Below are 19,514 nucleotides of genomic sequence, written 5' to 3'. Positions count from 1 at the left end.
ACAAAAGCAGTGCTGAAGATGATGGTACAGAAGCTGTCCCTACAGCTTTGTCTGCTTGACATGCAGGGTGTTTTTTAAGGAACAGAGCGCAGCCTAATATACTTGAAATGACTGAAAATGCCTGCATTTGTATGCAAATCATCTTCCCGTCTCAGTAAGTATTTTCAACATGTTTCTTTCTCTGATAAGGATTCCGCATAACTGGAAAACTTTTGAATGGCCAGATTATTCTAAACTGGCGTGTCTGTCTGTGTGTACGCACGTGCACCCCCCCCAATGGATATGTGTGTGTTAGAGAGAGAGAGAAAACACTAAACAGTGGGGACTAAAAAAACCGTGAATCGTAAGAAGCGCATCCTACGATATTGCAATGCAAAATCCCTTCATATTTTAGGTGGCACTGCCTCCCAACTTGCTTCCGCAAGTGGTGTCGTCCATCTTTATTTCATATGGTTTGGGGAATTTTGGAGTCAACACATCAGGTCTACTCCACTCAAATATAACATTCATTGGGACTTTGTGACCCAAACATAGTGACGCTCATTGGGGCAATCCTGCATACATACATACATACATACATACACACACCGCTCTGTGGTTTCTAAGGTTAAGCAGTGTATAAATTCTGCTAAAAAAATAATAATTTGGCAGCACCACCTAACATACTACTTGGAAGTGATGCTGTGTGTTCATTTGGGACTTAACGTCCAGGATATGTATGTCTGCAGCTCAAACTAGCCTCTCCTCCTGCAGAGAACTGTCCCGCCTTTCTGTATCTTTATTTTTTAGGACCCAAAATGAACCCTAGACTAATTTTATTTATTTATTTATTATGTTTATTAAAATTCTATACTGCCCATTATCCGAGGATCACAGGGCGGTTTACAATATAAAAATACAAACATACATAATGTTGTTGTTGTTTAGTCCGTGTCCGACTCTTCGTGACCCCATGGCCCAGAGCATGCCAGGCACTTCTGTCTTCCACTGCCTCCCGCAGTTTGGTCAAACTCATGCTGGTGGCTTCGAGAACACTGTCCCACCATCTCGTCCTCTGTCGTCCCCTTGTCCTTGTGCCCTCCATCTTTCCCAACATCAGGGTCTTTTCCAGGGAGTCTTCTCTTCTCATGAGGTGGCCAAAGTAAAAATACAAACATACATAATAAATGAACATATAAAAACAATACCCCCCACCTACCCACAGTTTAAAAGGCCACAGGTTGTACGTGCGAGGGGGAGCCCTCTTCCTGGCCCTCGTTCTCCTTTCTGCGCGCTTCTGCCTGCCTCGTATCTGTATTTATTCTCTGCTGGAGGAGGCGGAACCCGGACGTCTGGATACCATTTGCCTGGGGGGAAGGAAAGCAATGACTGGACCGGAAGCGGAAGAGGGGGCGGAGAAGCGGGGTTTGGCCTGCCCGGGCGGTGGAAGCCGCGGTAGCTGTGGTACTGCTGGCGGACTTGGCGGGGCCCAATGGCCTCCGCGAGCATCGATATCGAGGACGCGACTCAGCATCTCCGAGACATCCTCAAGCTGGATCGGCCGAGCGGTGAGGCTCTCGGGCCGGGACTCTAAAAAGAAGGCGGGGGGTTTTCCTTGGAAGCAGCTCCTTTGGGGAGTGAGAGGCTCGTGGTCTCGGGCGGCGGTGCTCCCCTTTGCTCAGCCCATCCCGCGTGAGCGGGAAGCCGCCAACGGCGCTGGCAGGAGGGCGGGAGGCGACGGGCGGGAGAAGAGCCCAGGGGGTCGCGATCCTATATACACGCTTATTTGGGAGTAAACCCAACGGAGCATGATGGGATTTGTTGTTTGGTTGTGCCGGGCTACGGTGGGGGGTTGCAATCCTGCGTCTACTTGTTTGGAAGTGAGCCTCCTTGAGCACAGTGGAGACCTGAGTAACCAGAACTCAAGGATGGGGCTTCCCGTTTGGGGCCAGAAAGTCCCATCTGACTAAAAAGGTCCTCTGCAACTGTGGCTCCTGCACCAGTACTTTCTGCTCTTTTTGGTGGAGTGTGGTGCTCAGCTTTCTTTCAAACGTGGCTGCCTCTTTCTACCCCACCCCCTTCATGTTCTGCTTCTGCCCCGCCCCCTTCTTTAATGGAGCAGGCACTTGGTTTGACTTTGACTGCTTGTTTTTTTAAAGGCCATTTCCCCCTGCAGCTTAAGCCTGCAGCCCAGAGTCTGGTGTCATATATCTGCAGATGATTGTGAAGGCACTCTAGGCAAGGTGGGGTTGGCCAGGCTGCTCAAGCTGGCACTGAGAATGAACAACTAGCAATTCAGTACTGTTATTCTATGGCACTTTAACAAATACCGGATGACTTGACCTTTCCTTAATGTACGTTCTTTGGTTTCTTTGTTTTTGTAGTCATATTCCAGTTGTAATTCTCTGTATTAATAGCTGCTCTTGCTACATTTCTCAAGTTGGAAGGAGGACTGAGCAATAGTGTTGCCAGATCTAAACCCTATTTTACCACTTGGTAGGGTCTTGTAGGGCCAGAAAAAAATGATGGCCTTATCTGACTTACCAAGTCATGAGTTAGCCACTCCTGCTGTAGATCATAACATTTTGTATACTGAATATATATCTGGTGTGCCTGGTCTCCCACTCCTATGCCTTCCCCCCCCCTACCCAGCTGCTTTCAGAATTTTTTTTTGGAGGGGGCACAGTTAGTTGTGGTACTCCACAAGTTGTGTTTCTCAACAACTACATGAAGGTGCTGGGAAATATTATCAGAGCTTTGGAGTTGGATATAATTAACAAGAAGGTGACACCTAGGTTTCTAGTTCATTACGTAAGTGTCCAGCAATGGTTGCCTCAGATCTGAACTGTGTGAGGAGGCCACAGGCAAGTGGATGACATAAACAAAACACTTGAGATTGAATCCAGACAAGGCAAAGATGAAGGCAGGGGTAAGACTGTGGCTCATGCCAGAGTCATACCTGAGCAGGTTCCTTACCTATCCAGAGGGAGGTCTGGGCAGTGCTCCAGGATGTATCCTGCACTGGACATGACAAGGCAGCCAAATCAAATAGTGCCCTTGCTGAAACGCTATCTCCCCACCGATAGGAGATCTGCCTGGTTAGTATCGTGGTAAGAACGATGTGGGGATGGAGTGATGGACAAAGCTGAGTGAGTAGCTTTCTAGTTTTGGAAATTTCATAAATTTAGAAATATCTGCAGTGTAATGTATGGAAGAGGTTTGTCTTTAAAGGGATAGTTTGGAATGCACCTGTTGCTTTAGTAAAGTGTCTAATTAGCATGCTGTTCTGTACTTTATTTGAGGAGGAAATCACAACATTTCTGCCTTGGAAACTGCATTAGCCTCATAAGTCATGAACAAGAACATTGGTATATGGGGGCAATGTTGTCTTTCTCCATTGGTGTAAAAACAACTGAATGGCTAGTATGAATATGATATACCTATCTGCACATATTATAATACTAATACAGTATACTTAGGTGCAGGATGCATCCTAGATTTTTATCTTAACTTCTCCTGGCCAGCCAGATCCCTCCCTTTTTGTCTTTTGTGAGATACTGTTTCCATGGTGCTTGCAGCAGTAACCATTTCATGTGAGCAGCGTACTGTGCCTGTTGACATTTCCTGCCATAACCTCACCCAGCTCTGTTGGGCTAAATGGTGGCATTTAGTTCCTACTGTGCTGCACGTATATCCAGCTTTTGAGCAAAGGCTCCGCTGTAAAGTATTCACCAATCTCTTAATTATTTGTAGGAAGGACTTACTATATTCAGATCACTGACATATCCCAGGGCAGAGTGTGGATTGATTGCAGAATTACTGGGGGTGGAGGGCAATGATATGGATATTAACTCAATTTGCAGTAGGCAATTTCTTTATTCTAATGGAAAATAGGAAATGCCTTTGCTACTATTAGTTTCCTTTCCTTGAACTTGCTCTGGATTTTGATTCCTCCAGTAGGCATTATCTTTGTTATTCAGCTGTCCCTGTAACCACAAGAAACCATGTGAAACTAAGTGAAATGAAAGCGAAAGTTGATTCTTAGTATTCTGTGTGATTCACTGATCAGCATAGGAATATATAGACATCGTTCACTCCTGTTCACTGCTTTATACCAAGCCAGCGCATTGATCCACCTCACTCAGTTTTGAGTCTACCCAAATTGGCAACTGCTTTCCAGTCAGACTTCAGGCAGGATCCTCAATTGAGAATCTTTCCCAGCCCTACCTGAAGATGCAGGGAATTGAACCTGGGACCATTTGCATGCGAAGCATGTGCTCTGCCCCTGAGCTTCTGACCATAGGCATGTACATTTTCATACAAGGCTGGGACCCCATTTTCATGGAGGGTCCTGTGTTCTGGTTGGGTGGAACTTACATCGTATGTGAGGCAGGCAGCTGACAACAGCTAGCTCTGCCTTTCCTCAACATGCCTTCTGTGTCTCCTCAGGCAATCAAATTATGGCTTGGCAAGCGGGGGACGGGGGGGACGGGATGACGACAACACCTTAGCCTGAGGAGGGCAGAGAGGGAACTTTCCCCCTGTGGTCCATTCACTGTCTGTACAGAACTAACCATTGTATGCTCTGCCTACATGCCACCCACCCACCTTTCCTCTTCTCACGGTGTTACTTTATGGCATTGAGCCATGCTACACTCTAGTATGAAACTAGCATTAGCCATCAGTTAACAGGACTGAGTAGGAATTTTACCCAGGATCATCAGCTGACTTCTGTAGCCCTGGGTTTTTGGATTCTCTGCAACAATCCCCTGACTCAAAATGGCTGAAGCTATTGATTTTGACCTTCTAACATCTACCCAGCAGGATTGTTGAGCCCCAACTTCTGACAGCACATGAAACAGCAGAAATAGGTTCTGTGCCTGTATGTCCTGTTTTGCTACTGGTAAACCTGCCTAGAAAAGTTGATTTTTGTCTTCTAACTCCCTTCCCAGGTCTATTCTAGCCTTCAGGAACAAACAGAAGTCAGCATCTGGAATGGCAGTTATCCAGAGATTTTTAAGTGTTCTGGCAAAATCATATAGCCCCATCAAGAGTTTGGGGACCACCTTTCCCCACACAATCCTCCCCAGTTGAAGCCTAGTCACAAGTGGTGTTGCTGGCTCCATGCTTATGGCTCATTAGGATAGGCACAGCTAGAAGGCGAGCCTTCTCAGTTATAATTTCCAAACTTGGAAACCAGAAGAGAAGCAGGCCACAATTTTCATTTTCCCTGCCCACCCTTCCATTCTCCTCTATTCTTATAGTATGGAGGCTTCTCACTGAACTGGGGTGGTTAAACTACCTCTCCATTGAGCTTTCATAGCGATTCTAAAACTTTCTTTTTTAATCCAGCCTTTGGCTGAAATAGTCTTTGTGTGTAGTTATGTCATCATCCATCATGCTTTTATTGATTAATAATAATAATTAATAATTCTATACCACCCTTCATCCAAGGATCATAGGGTGGTTTACAATATAAAATCACAAAAATATGTAGTATACTAACAATACCAAAAAACAAACCCCAACACACAATTTAAAAGGCAATAGTTTGTTTAATTAGCCAAAGGCCCGGGAGAAGAGGGGTATATTTTTGCCTGGTGCCTAAAGATATGTAACACAGGCTCCAGGCAAGTCTTCCTGGAGAGAGCATTCCACCAACAGGGAGCCACCGCAGAAATATCCCCTTCCTGTGTTGGCACAATCTGGACCATGGGTAGGCGAAGTAAGGCCCGGGGGCCGGATCTGGCCCAATCGCCTTTTAAATCTGGCCCACGGACGGTCAGGAAATCAGCATGTTTTTACATGAGTAAAATGCAGCTCTGGGTTATTTGCGGGACATAGGAATTTGTTCATATATACACACACACACACACACACACACACATAGTCCAGCCCCCCACAAGGTGTAATGGACAGTGGACTGCCCCCCTGCTGAAAAAGTTTGCTAACTCCTGCTCTGGACCTTTCACGAAGGAGGCACACAAAGAAAGGCCTCAGATGATGATTGCAGATGATGATTATTGGCTCATATGGGGAGAGGCAGTCCTTGAGGTATTGCGGTCCTAAGCTGTTTAAGGCTTTATAGGTCAAAACCAGCACTTTAATTGGGCCCAGAAACTAATCGGCAGCCAGTGCAGTCAGGCCAGGATTTGCGTTATATCCTCAAGCCGTCTTTCCTTGAGCAAAACACTTGCCTTTTTATGTAGAGGAGAACCACTGATTCAGATTTTCTGTCCTTGGACAGAATGTTTTTCATATCTTCTCTAGAACATTACTATCTTGATGGGCTCCTTGTTTCCTGTTTCAGTCGAAAGTGAGAGAGTTTGGCATTTCTTTTGAATGAAACCACTCTCCCATGTTATGTTCTTTTCATCTGGGACAGGGGACCATTAAAGGGAGACTGTATGGTTCAGAAACTTTCATGACCCTTTAAATGGCTGCGTAAATGTGAACATTGGCTCTGTTCTCCCCCTCCCCCCATTTAGGTTCAGTCAATGAAAACCAGAGATCATCCACTTCATACAATGGAGACCTGAATGGTTTGCTGGTGCCAGATCCCATAGCATCTGGAGATGGAGCTTCCTTGACGAAGCCAGTACCCCAAGCAGTTCCTCTGGGAGCACTTCAGGAGAAGCAAGTCATGTAGGTATCTTGGTGGGAGAAAGTGGAGAGCTTGTCATAGGTCTGCTGAAAAATCTCAGCTTGGTAATTGCTCCTACAAAGACTGGGCTTCCAGCTTTTTTGATTACTGCTTTAAAGTTGTGTAACATTGTTTGTAGCTTCTGTTCCAGAGAGACTCAAATTTAAGATGCTGTGTTGTCTTCACAGTTGAGGGACTGCATTCATACACAGCTTAATGGGGATACATTTTGTACAGTAATGGAGGCTTCATTGACAATGACTGGGATTGAGGTTTGCAACTTGTGGTTTGCATCCTTTGCTGTCTTGTGTTGCTTCCAGTAAAACGCTCATTTGTCCATGAAAGACCATTTGCAGCAGGAAAGACAAGTGGTAAAATTGCTACTTCATAGTAACAGGCATGTTTGTTTAATTGGGGACCTTCAGTAGGCATATCTCTAGCTTTTTCCCAGCTCTCCATAACAAAAGCTGTTTGTCTTTGAGGTTTTTTGTTTTGACTTCTTCTTATCATTTTCTTTTAGCTGCCTCTCTGGAGATGATAGCTCTACCTGTATGGTGATAACTGCTAAAGATGTTGAGATAGTAGCCAGCAGCGACTCTAGCATCACCAGTAAAGCTAGAGGGAGCAACAAGGTAAAAGGGGAAAGATTCATCTGGACAATGTACAAAACTAGTTGGGGCACCACTTGCCATCTTTTCAGGCGTTTAAAGCAGGGAGGGGGAACCTGAGATCTTCCAGATGTCATAGGACTACAACTCTCACCATCTCTTACCATTGGCCATGCTGAATGGGGCTGATGAGAGATGGAGTTCAGCATCTGGAGACCTGGTTCCTCATCCCTGATTTAAGGAATCAGTGCCTGGATTGCTGGTAAATGAGGCTGAAGAGCGTAATACGTTGGAGGGGTGGATTGAGTATTGTGGTGCTTCTCTTAGACTTTTTTAAACGCAGGCATTCATGCCTCAGTCTTGGAATAGCCTGTTTTCTGTGCATATTAGCATTCCCTCTAATGTTCAGTGGTGATAGGCCTAAGTGCCATGGGAAACCTTTGTTCACAAGAAAATGGTTGTGTGAGGTTGGGGATTGAGGCACTAGCTTCAAACTGCTGTCTTGGGCTGGTTCAGATGTAGCCTTTAACCACTTGATGATATATGAAAAAGTCCTTAAGAATTCACACATCCCTGAGTTCCTTTCCTATCACCTTCCTTTCACGTGCCATAATTCCCTCCCTGCCTTCTCCTGGTTTATGACAAACTGTAGCTTGCAATTTCATCTGAAACAGTTTCTGCAAACCAGAGAGGGCAGTGGGAATCATGATACCTGGGAAGAAGGATTATGGTGTAAGAGCCCAAAGGTCCCTAAAGACTCGTTCACATAGTGCCACACAGAGCACATACTTTCCATGCAGAAGGTCTCCAGTTCAGTCCCCAGCATCTCCTGAAGAAGGGAACAGGATTGGTGACTCCTGAACTAGGTGTTGGCTGTTTCCTCTCTCCTCAGCATATATAGATGATATTACAGTTTTATGTTCAGCGATGGATGCCTTGTCCCTATTTTGGCAAATGTTGAATTTAATTCCACACTTCAGCTGCTCTTTGTTTTCTTTTTTGCCCTCCAGGTAAAAATCCAGCCAGTGGCCAGGTATGACTGGGAGCAGAAATATTACTATGGTAACCTGATTGCTGTTTCAAATGCCTACCTGGCATATGCCATTAGAGGTGAGGCATCTCTCCATCAACTTGGTTCTTTTGGCTAGGCTAGGCTTCTTGTAGTGGCCTTGTGTTGGGCTGAGGTCCCCTTGCTTTCCCCACAGCTGTAGAGAGTGCACTGGCATTGCCTAAGCCATCTTAACTGTCATTTTCTTGTTGCTGTTCTTTGACAGGTGCCAGCAATGGCTCTGCAATGGTTCGGGTCTTGAGCGTTAGCACGGCAGAGCGAACCCTGCTGAAGGGCTTCACAGGTGGAGTGGCAGACCTGGCTTTTGCTCACCTCAACTCCAACCAGCTCGCTTGCCTGGATGAAGCTGGCAACCTCTTTGTCTGGCGCCTGGCCATGGAGAATGGAAAAATCCAGTATCTTATCTCTCAGTACTGTTCTTCATAGGAGATAGCTGCAGTGTTGTTAGATACTGAGGCAACTTTGTGACTACAAGATAGGAAGTGGGCACTGTTTATTTCTGTATCTTAGGCAGGGAACCTGTGACCTTCCAGATATTGTCATTCTTAGCCACTGACCATGGTGCCTGGGGCTGATGAGTGTTGACAACTGAGAAAATCTGGAAGGCCAAAGTTTCCCCATCCCTGCCTTAAAGAGATGTACTAGTATTTATGTACTGGTATTTATTTCTGCCAGCCAGCATCCAAGCATTATACATATTTTCTTCTTGCAAGTTATCCACTCAGGAAACAAGACTCTTGACTCCTTGTATTGTGACTCAAAGGTCCCCTTCGGCAGTAACCATTGTGGCTTAATAAACTATGGCTCATTAAGATGAGAATAGACATCAAACTCTCACACTTGTATCTCACATGTTTTTTATTGTATTTTTAACATTTTGTTGGAAGCCACCCAGAGTGGCTGGGGAAACCCAGCCAGATGAGTGGGGTATAAATAATAAATTATTACTGTTATTATTGTTGTTGTGCTTAAATCACAGTTACCCATTACATCCAAACCAGGAAGCTGTGGTTTAATCCTAGTTTACTACCTAGCACAGGGCGGCCCAACTTTTCATACCAAGTGGGCTGCAAAGTACTTCAAAATGGATCCTGCGGGCCACACACTGCATTGTTGCATAGTGGGTGGAGTGAGACCAAAATCTGATGCCCCCACCCCCCACTCAGCCCTCACACTGCCTTCCCAAAGCTGACTGTGCAAGGCTCTGTGTTTGTTTCTACTACATCTGGGATGAATCACAAAGTAGTTGATACTACAAAGGAAAGTGATTTGTAGCTGTTCCTTAACTTGGTGATCAGAGAGGAGATCCTGGTAAACATCAAGCGACCTGATGGGACTCCTCTGAACAGCTCCCGGAGGATCATATGGTGTCCCTTCATCCCAGATGAGAATGAGGAGAGCTGTGAGGAAGGCAGTCAGACCCTGGCACTCTTACATGAGGATAGGGTAAGCAGTTTTGATTTCTTTTCTTTCGTAAGGCGGTTGTTCGTATTGAGGTACTAATAAGTTGTAGATAAGCAATTAGAAAGATGTGCCCCATGGTTAGGTCAATTTTCCAGGTTCTTATACATCCATGCACAAAGCACCTCACAGCATGTAAACTGGTACAAGTTTTTCAAGTCAGCCTCTGCTTTTATTTAAGTAAGTCTGGCAAGTGTGGTTGTGTTGTGCTATTTTTGGGTGTGGTACTTGTGAGGAATAAACACAGGAGATGGTGCAGAGTTCATGGGAGGATAGTGAATGCAGAGCGAGGTGGCAACTGGAATGGCAGGTGACTTTATGTTCACTCCTGGCAGAGCTTTAGTATGCAGTTTGTGTGCTCCCTTCTTCTCTTTGTTTTGCAGGCAGAGGTTTGGGACCTTGATATAATCCGAGCCAATCATAATTCATGGCCAGTGGAAGTGACCAGCATCAAAGAGGGCTTTATTGTGGTAAAAGGTCACAGCACGGTAAGAGTTCTGCTGCTGTCATTGGTGTCTGTCTCCCGTTACAGGGCTGAACCATCTGTTACGTATGTTTAATTCCTTAATCCAACAGTTTTCAATATTCTGAAGAGGCCTGTGGCTTCATCCACTTGGTTTATGGGATCAATGGCAAAAGGGTCTGAGCGTGTGAGCTATAAGACCAGAAGCAGAGGACCTTTGGCTCTGCAGATTTTGCTGAACTACTACTCCTATCATCCCTGATCATAGACATGTTTGCTGGGGCTTATTAGACTGTTGCTGAGTTCCTGCTTTTCCCATGTGGCAAAGAACAGGCCTTTATGACCAAGTAAAGATGGCATCTTTTTCACCTTTCCATTGTGTGGTTTTGTGACAGTATTTCCCTCCCCCTCAAAGCACTCTTGTTAAGGTTATGGGTGGAAAACTTCCAGCCTCTTCTTATGTATGGAAAACTTCCTTATGTATGGAAAAACTTCTTATGTATGGAAAACTTCCAGCCTCTTCTTCCAGCTCTTTGTATGGCACAGCTTTATGTCTTAGTTTAACAGCACTGGGGACAAAAGAAGCCTCTTTAAAATGGGAAGTGAGGTGAGAGGACACAGCGTGATGTTTGAAAGCATGACTGGGTAAGAGTCCTGCTGTGAATGGAAAGGTGCTTGACATTTCACTGATGCATGAAGTAGTGGGAGAAGTTAAAATAGTCAGAGTCAGAGGGAGTCAGTGCATTGATTGCAGCTGACCCCAAGATGGTGATGGAGGATGTTGCCTGGAGAATACAGAATGAAAAAGTACTGTAACATATATCCCCCCAAATGTCTTAATTTTTTATCAACTTTACTGAACACCTGGGAAATCGAAAGTACTTTGGCTTAAATTGGCAATATGTGCTGCTGCTGATATAAAAATTGATAAGCATTCACTGTATAAAAAGAAAGAAGGAAAGAAACATCAGGTTATTAATGCTATTCACATGAATATCACAACCATGTTGGTTTTTTTTCACATTTAACACTAACTTGTAACTTTGCTTTGTTGAACAAACCAGGATGACAGATGAGCAAAGTGACCACAGCTTATTTCACCTTACATTGGTTGCGTTTTCTAAACACTTGTGCATCTGTAGCTGGGTCATCGTCTGGGGTGGGGTACCAAAACAAACCAGGATTAAGTTCAGGTGTAATAAGAAGCCATGGTTATTGCAAGCCACGATTCATAAGCCAGTTTTAAACCATGATTACATACAGTATTCTGGTTTCTTGGCCACAAACAAACCACAGTTGACCAGGTTGGGTTCCGGCATACAAGCAAGCACATTTAAGCTAAATAAACCACAGCTTAGCATTGGGTGCAAACCAGGTCATTGCTTTGTATTTCATTGAAGTTGTATTGCTGAGTGAAAGCTGATTTTTCCCCCCTGTCCCTGTCTAGCGTCTGAGTGAGGGAGCCCTTTCGCCAGATGGAACTGTCTTGGCCACCGCAAGCCATGATGGCTTTGTCAAATTCTGGCAGATTTACATAGAAGGGCAGGATGAACCAAGGTAACTTCAGAAGCTCAGTGTCTCTTGATTTGGTGTGCCTCAAACCTACTTACATGCCCAGTCCTTTGCTCCAAACATAGTCTCAATTTGGCATGACTTTGTTGGTCTACAACAATATTCCTGGTGCTCTCCAAATATTTTGGGTTACAACTCACATCATCCTCTTTCCCATGCTGACCAGGGCTGATGAAATTGTAGTCCAAAGCATCTGACCTCCAAGCTTTATTAAAGTTCTTGTGCTCTATTGTCTGACTGTCCACATGTAAATAATGTTTGGATTCTTGAGAGCAAGTTGCTGACTAAAGGAGCCATTTCACACCTGCAGTTATGAAGGAGCGGGCTCTCAGTCATCATTTATTTGATTTCCTACCTAGGTGCCTGCATGAATGGAAGCCTCATGATGGTAGACCTCTCTCCTGCTTGCTGTTCTGTGACAACCATAAAAAACAAGATCCAGAGTAAGACATGATTCTGTTTTTATTTGCTAAGAATGTCCCATTTCCGGTGGGAAGCAGGACTGTATGGAAAAATAAATACATTTGCTCTGCATTTACCCCACGAAGAGGACCCTACAGATCAGTCATTTACAACTTTCTAGTATAGTTCCTCTATTCCTCCAGGTATAAGTGCTGGCAAGGAGGAGCCTTTATGTCTGTAATTTTAACTTAAAGATTATTTCTGAAGCATTGTGGGATGCAACATAGGCATGCCTTGTAGTGTTCCCCTCATTACTTGAACACTTGTGGCTGGAGTGTCTGTGAGCCTGATGTGAACTGGGAACCTAGTCTCTGGCTTCAAATTTGGCGTCGGTTCTGGCTGCCTGTTGATCCATAAGTTTTATTAAGGTTCCTGAGTTCTGTACTCTTTTTAGGATTGTGTAAATAATAGGGAACAAGTTACTGGAAAACGAACTCCCCCTGTGTTTGCAGTAAGAGTAGAGTGTGGCATAATATGACCTAGCACTGCTGCTGTGCCAGAAAATGTTGATATCCTTACCTACCTGCCCCTCATTCCCAAGTACAGCATGGAATGAGGAGCAGATGCTGAGTGCCAGTTCTACCCATGTGCTCCGCAGAAAGAACAACCCCTCTTTCCTCTTCCTTCCCCCTCCTTGCAAGAAGTTAAAAGACAGGGGAGCAGACCCACAGGAGAATGGGCGAATGCTCCCAGCAGCTGATGGTATGCTTCTGGATTCCCTATGCACATATGAGTACAATTCACATGTCCTATAGGTCCAGTCTCTGTACCACAATCTTGTAATGCTTTGGTTTGAGCAAAGAGGACTAGCCAGTTAAGAGAGTCTGGTGGCTAGTTGTTTTTGAGGAGAGGTGTCAACTTGTATGAGACAAAATCTGCCAGTTAAGAATTGTCAGAGGCTTGCTGTTCAGGCTTTCACCCCTCTACACAATTGGAGAAGGAAAGTAGGGGTGTGCTCATTGGCCCCACCACCTTCATTATGTTCCTGAGGGCTCATAGCTATCTTGACTTCTATAGGTTTTGGCTAAGGTCTTGCAGTGGGGAGCCTTTTCTACTTCTATAGGCGCCCCACATGATTTAGGTCCCTGCGTGTTGAGAGTTCTGTATGGCGCAGGAAGCCTACACAGATAGAGGAGGCGTCCCATGGCAGAAGTTGAGCCTGAATGTGTGGAGGACTTTGAGAGATGGCCTGTTGGGAACGTGACAGAGCACAGCCAACATCTCCCCACATCCCGACTCCCCACTCACATGGCTGGAGTAGTGTGAATGCAAACAAATTAATAAAGCTATTCAGCAAGCAAAATGGCCGTTTCTAGTCATCACTCGTTCCTTCTCATCCATCCTTTCATTTTTGCAGAGTTCCCTTCTGGAGGTTTCTCATCACAGGAGCAGAACAGAATCGAGAGCTGAAGATGTGGTGCACTGTATCATGGACCTGCCTACAGACTGTCCGGTAAGTATTGCTCTAGTCATCAGTTGTGCATGGTAGGAGCCCATAATGAATGTGTGTGTGTGGAAGGATAACCGAGAAGGGCAACTAACAGTCTTCGTCCCCCTGCCAATGATTTAGCTCTGTGTTAGAGCATCTGTCTTGCATGCAGAAGTTCCAAGATTCCCTCCCTGGTGTTTCTAGGTAGGATTGGGGAATGCTTCTGGTTGAAATTCTGGAGAATCGGAGTAGACCATCCTGAACTAGATGGACCAGTGGTCTGATTCTGTATAAGGCGGCTCTCTATGTACCTAAAAAGGCAGGCTTCAGCAATGCACACAACACGTCACTAAAGAGAAAGATTATTAGTAGACATCTGAGGGAAACTGTTTTCACTGTGTCATTTTCAGGTTTTCTCCGGATATATTCAGCTCCATGAGTGTCCTTCCTAGTTTGAAGGCCTGCCTGGATCTCTCAGCTGAATACCTGATTTTGAGTGATGTGCAGAGAAAGGTAGGCAAGTTCTGTTGAGAGGTTGGGTGCAAGAGGAAAAGGCATCTGCAATACTGCTAGGCTAGGGAGTGTGGGGTCTGTGGTTAACATATAAAAGAGATGGTTGGGGCTAGCAGCAGCTGTTTGATTAAGCAAAGCATTCGGTTCCTTTTAGTGGGTGTAAACTTTTAAAAGTTCTCATTTCCAGAAAAGATCTGTGAATCCAGAATTGGTTCAGTACTGCTGACCAACTTTCATGCTGGGTTTGGGGAGAGGTGGTGTGTTGGCTTCTCCCATTGTGCCTAGCCTGTTCCTTGGCCCAAGGTGCAGGTGCACACGTGTCCTTCCTGGTACAAGAGCCCCTTATTGCTTACGTTACTAGAGGGTATCTACCTGGTGCTTTCCTCTTAGGTCTTGTATGTGATGGAACTTGTGCAGAACCAGGAAGAGGGCAAAGCTTATTTCAGCTCCATCTCAGAGTTTCTGCTGACCCATCCAGTCCTGAGTTTTGGCATCCAGGTGGTCAGCCGCTGCCGACTGAGACACACAGAGGTCCTGCCAGCGGAAGAGGAGACCGATGGCCTTAGTGCAGGTGAGTGATAAAAGATGTGTCTCATCAAAAGTAAGGAAGAGAAAGATGACTGTCTCTCTGGTAGCTAGCCTGATTCTCCAAATGCTATGCAAGCTTTGCCTCTCTAGTCACACAAAACCATGGTTTACAAAGTTTAACTGGTTTGTCATGGTGTCCAAATCTGTAAATCATGATTGGTCATTGGCCCACAAACTATAATGTGAAACTCATAGTTTGAAGCTGACTTGAAACCTGCCATTTGGACTGAAGTCTGAATTGTTGGTTTGGAAGTCTGCCATGCCTGATTGGATGGAAACAGAAGTACTTGAGTGGCTCTCAGTTTGGGTTCCCGGTGGTCACCCAGCTAACAGTTTGCCCACTGCTTTGGTCTCAGCTGTTAATGTGATTGCCAATATATCAACAATGTAAGACAAAGATGCCAAAACAGAAGCAAACAACAGATGATGCTAGATTCAGGTAGGTAGCCATGTTGGTCTGGTGCAGTTGAAATATATTAAAAAAATTGTCCAGTAGCACCTTGGAGACCAACTAAGTTTGTTCTTGGTATAAGCTTTCGTGTGCATGCACACTTCTTCAGATACACTGAAACAGAAGTCGCCAGACCTTTATATACAGTGGGAGGGTGGGGTAGGGTTTTTCTCAGGAGGGTAGTAGGAGATGGGTGATTGACTCAGTGGGTATGGTAAACCTGTTGATGACTGTTAATGACTGTCAGTTTTTTGCAATAGGCCAAAGCAGAGCATTTAAGGGACAGCATCCCAGGGATTCCACGGGAAGTAGGCAAGAAAACACACAGTATAAATGATGGTTTCATTCTACCTTTGGAGCACACCATGGTTTGTTTTTAAACTGCTGTTAGCACGAACCATGGTTTTGTGGGATACTGGAATTCTGTCATAGTCTTTCTTCTCAAGTGTTGGGTGTTAGAATGGTAAATACCCCCTTGGCTCCTTCTGCCTGAGAGCAGGTAAGGCTTGTACTTTTGTCCCAGAGCAACCATCCTGAGCATTTTTTTACACTGTGAGCAGCCTTATCCTACTTTACTCAGAAGATGAGTAAGGAGGCTTTACCTGCTAAACAGGAAGGAAACATGTTTGTTAAAAAAAATATTTTAAAATGTTTCTGTTTTTACTGATTATTTTAATATTTCTTGTAAACCACTTAGAAGTTTTATTACAACCAAGCAGTGTATATATTTTGTGATAAAGAAAAATAAAATTTCATCCATTTTTTTTCTTCTTCCTAGAAGGTACTCAAGGTACTGGAGCGGTAGAATCAGCAGCAGGGGTGCTTATCAAACTCTTTTGTGTCCACACCAAGTGAGTATTTTGTAGGACAGCTGTTCTCCAGGCCTGCCTTTTAATTTTGTCACAAGACTTTACTGACTTAATACAGGCTCAGTTTTTGCCAGCCCACAAGATGGAATGGTACCATAGGTAACTTTGTCTTAGCTGTCCTGGAGTGACCTTTCATCCTTTCCCTTCAAACAGAGATAACTTTTGCTTGCTGCTCCCAAAACAGCAGTCCTGGGCTTTGTGACCAAAGGGTTACACCATAATGCAAGTGGTTCTCACCAAAATAATTCCATTTATGTACCAAATAAACCCTCATTCTGCACTTGGAATGCAATGCAAATATTAGGTGCAGATAATGCAAACATTTTGTTGTTGGGATTATGAACATCTCTTTAATAGGGGATGTTGTGGATTGCAGGATCACAAGGCATGTGTGTGCAGGGGAGCAGTGGGGACCCAATTGCACCTGTGCATGAAGCTTTAGCAAACAAGCTACAAGTGTCAGATGCAAATGAGAAGTGGCAGTAGACACTGTTTTAATGGAATCTCTGTCTGCTGCTGGTCTTCTTTTGCACAAAGCAGCGTTGTTTGTTTATCATGGTGTTTGTCTATCGATGCCGAGTTTGTAAACCGAAACAATCTATCTGGATGTTGCAGGGCCCTTCAGGATGTGCAGATCAGATTCCAGCCTCTTCATAGTCCAGACACAGCTGCTCCAATTCCTCCCCATGGCTCCCATGAAGATTTTGGTGAGTCCTCTAAAAAATATTTGTGTTTCCTTGTTAACTTGACTATCCCATCTGATATCAAGGTACCCTAATTTGAATGTTTGCTATCTCTCAGAGCTGACAATGGAAATTCTTGCTAGTACTCGAGAATTCTGGATCCCGAGTCTGTTGTAGTTGCTGGGTTATTTTTGGACTGTGGGCAATCCTTTTGTCAATTGTGGTACTTCATTTCAGGAAAGGGACCTTAATTCAGTGGTAGAGTACATCAGAAGATGTATTGGCTTGTTTATTACATTTATTTATATCTAAGTTTAGTCCCTGGCATTTCCAGTTGCTGCCAGCCAGAGTAGACCATTCTGGGCTATATGAACAAAGAGTCTGATCTGGTACAAGGCACCTTTGTATAGCTTAGGTTTCTCTGCCTCTGGACAAAATCTTGCCTGGCCCTGACTTTTGCTGCTGAGTCTCTGGGAATACCCAGGGACTTTGGTTTGTCTTGCAATCCGTACCCCCACCCCTCCCTAACCTGTGTGTGTTAATATTAATTTAACTGAGTGGCTGGTGGAAGGAGGCTGTGTGGTTTTAAATGTCTGTTTTCTCTCTCTGTACAAGTTGCTTTTAAACTGTCTGGTGTGTTTTGAAGCATTCCCAGATCACCTTGCTGACCTGGGCGCAGAAGGGCTTGGATCAGAGAAGGGATCCGTGCATGGCTCACAGCCTGACTTGCGCCGCATTTCAGAGCTATCTGTTCCCGTGGATTTCCTCTCCCCTTCCAATGACACAAAACCCAAGCTCATGACTCCAGATGCATTCATGACTCCCAGTACATCTCTGCAGCAGGTAACCGCCTTAGAGTGTGTTTCAGATGGGAGCAAATTCCATTGCTGCCTTCAATTTGGACATTATAACGTAAAAGACTTGGGATTTCTTATAGCAAGGGTGGAGAATCTGTGGCCCTCCAGATTTCGCTTGGAGTGATGGGACTTCTAGACTACTGGCTCTACTGGCCGGGGCTGATGAGAGTTGTCATCCAAAATATCTAGAGAGCACCATGTTGGGGGGAATCTGGATTAGATGGTACTCAGGACAATAAAGAACAGAGAAGCAATTTCCACTGTTCCTTGTATATATTTTTAAGCCAGCAGTTACTCAGATCTGTTCTAAGTATTAATTGGAACTAACTATTTGACCCAATTTGTATTTTTTTTTTTAAATTTTTATTGGTTTTTTCCACACATAATACAAGACAATACAACACAATACAAGACATACAAACACGTAAACACGTATAATTTCTTAACCTTTCATTTCTTAAGCCTTCTTTCAGCGACTTCCCCATACCTCCCCTTTCTGCATCCCTGTTATCAATCTTTTCAGCATCCCCTAATTTCAATATAATACTTTCTTTAGATCTTATTTCTCATATCCAATTGCTAATCGCTGCAATTCTATTTTGCATTACCCAAAACATTTTAGCATTCATTAATTTTACAACAGTTCTTAAGATAAATTTTAAACTTCTTCCAGTCTTCTTCCACCGTCTCTTTCCCTTGGTCACGGATTCTGCCGGTCATCTCAGCCAGTCCCATATAGTCTATTACCTTAGTCTGCCATTCTTCCAGTGTAGGTAGTTCTTGTGTCTTCCAATACTTCGCTAATAGTACTCTTGCTGCTGTTGTAGCGTACATAAAAAACGTCCTATCTTTCCTTGACACCAATTGGCCTACCATGCCCAGGAGGAAGGCTTCTGGTTTCTTCACGAACGTGCATTTAAGCACCTTTTTCATTTCATTATAAATCATTTCCCAGAATACCTTGATCCTTGGGCACGTCCACCAAAGGTGGTAGAAAGTACCTTCAGTTTCCTTACATTTCCAACATTTATTATCGGGCATATGGTAAATTTTTGCAAGCTTGACTGGGGTCATGTACCACCTATAAATCATTTTCATAATGTTCTCTCTCAAGGCATTACATGCCGTAAACTTTATACCGGTGGTCCATAACTGTTCCCAGTCAGCAAGCATAATGTTATGACCAATGTCTTGTGCCCATTTAATCATAGCTGATTTAACCGTCTCATCCTGTGTATTCCATTTCAACAGCAGGTTATACATTCTTGACAAGTTCTTAGTATTGGGTTCCAATAGCTCTGTTTCTAATTTTGACCTCTCCACCTGGAAGCCAATTTTCCTGTCCTGTTTGAAGACTTCATTTATCTGATAGTAATGAAGCCAGTCTCTTACTTTTGACTTCAGTTTCTCATAGCTCTGCAATTTCACTTTTCCCTCCTCCTGTTCTATAATTTCCCAGTACTTTGGCCATTTGGATTCCATATTAAGTTTTTTCACTTCCTTAGCCTCCATTGGTGACAGCCACCTGGGGGTTTTGTTTTCCAACAAATCTTTATATCGAATCCAAACCTTATACAATGCTTTCCTAACAATATGGTTCTTGAAACCTTGATGAATTTTTACCTTGTCGTACCATATATATGCATGCCAGCCAAATCTGTTATTAAACCCTTCCAAATCCAAAATGTCTGTGTTTTCAAGAAGCAGCCAGCTTTTCAGCCAGCAAAACGCCGCTGATTCATAGTACAACTTTAAGTCCGGCAGGGCAAACCCCCCTCTTTCTTTTGCATCAGTTAATATCTTAAATTTTATTCTGGGCTTTTTGCCCTGCCAGACAAATCTAGATATGTCTTTGACCCAATTTGTA

General features: G+C 44.2%; 1 protein-coding gene across 3 annotated transcripts in view; it reads left to right on the top strand.

Moving 5' to 3' along the window:
- The first annotated feature begins 1,379 nt into the window (after window positions 1-1,379).
- EDC4 (enhancer of mRNA decapping 4) overlaps window positions 1,380-19,514 on the top strand; it is a 34,001-nt gene continuing 15,866 nt past the window's right edge. Inside the window, exons 1-15 of one of the 3 annotated variants that reach the window (XM_053399718.1) lie at window positions 1,380-1,547; window positions 6,468-6,624; window positions 7,143-7,254; window positions 8,241-8,340; window positions 8,505-8,694; window positions 9,598-9,745; window positions 10,144-10,248; window positions 11,671-11,780; window positions 12,155-12,238; window positions 13,615-13,710; window positions 14,097-14,199; window positions 14,590-14,770; window positions 16,020-16,089; window positions 16,723-16,814; window positions 17,437-17,633. In XM_053399718.1, coding sequence (XP_053255693.1) covers window positions 1,472-1,547; window positions 6,468-6,624; window positions 7,143-7,254; window positions 8,241-8,340; window positions 8,505-8,694; window positions 9,598-9,745; window positions 10,144-10,248; window positions 11,671-11,780; window positions 12,155-12,238; window positions 13,615-13,710; window positions 14,097-14,199; window positions 14,590-14,770; window positions 16,020-16,089; window positions 16,723-16,814; window positions 17,437-17,633 — 1,821 coding nt within the window. In that variant the 5' untranslated portion in view covers window positions 1,380-1,471. Of the gene's footprint in view, window positions 1,548-6,467; window positions 6,629-7,142; window positions 7,255-8,240; window positions 8,341-8,504; window positions 8,695-9,597; window positions 9,746-10,143; window positions 10,249-11,670; window positions 11,781-12,154; window positions 12,239-13,614; window positions 13,711-14,096; window positions 14,200-14,589; window positions 14,771-16,016; window positions 16,090-16,722; window positions 16,815-17,436; window positions 17,634-19,514 lie in introns of those variants that run through there. The other 2 variants (XM_053399717.1, XM_053399719.1) reach the window with 2 other exon arrangements.

The sequence above is a fragment of the Podarcis raffonei genome, chromosome 8, assembly GCF_027172205.1.
Source record: "Podarcis raffonei isolate rPodRaf1 chromosome 8, rPodRaf1.pri, whole genome shotgun sequence".
NCBI lineage: Eukaryota > Metazoa > Chordata > Lepidosauria > Squamata > Lacertidae > Podarcis > Podarcis raffonei.
This window is presented reverse-complemented; position numbering and strand designations above follow the sequence as displayed.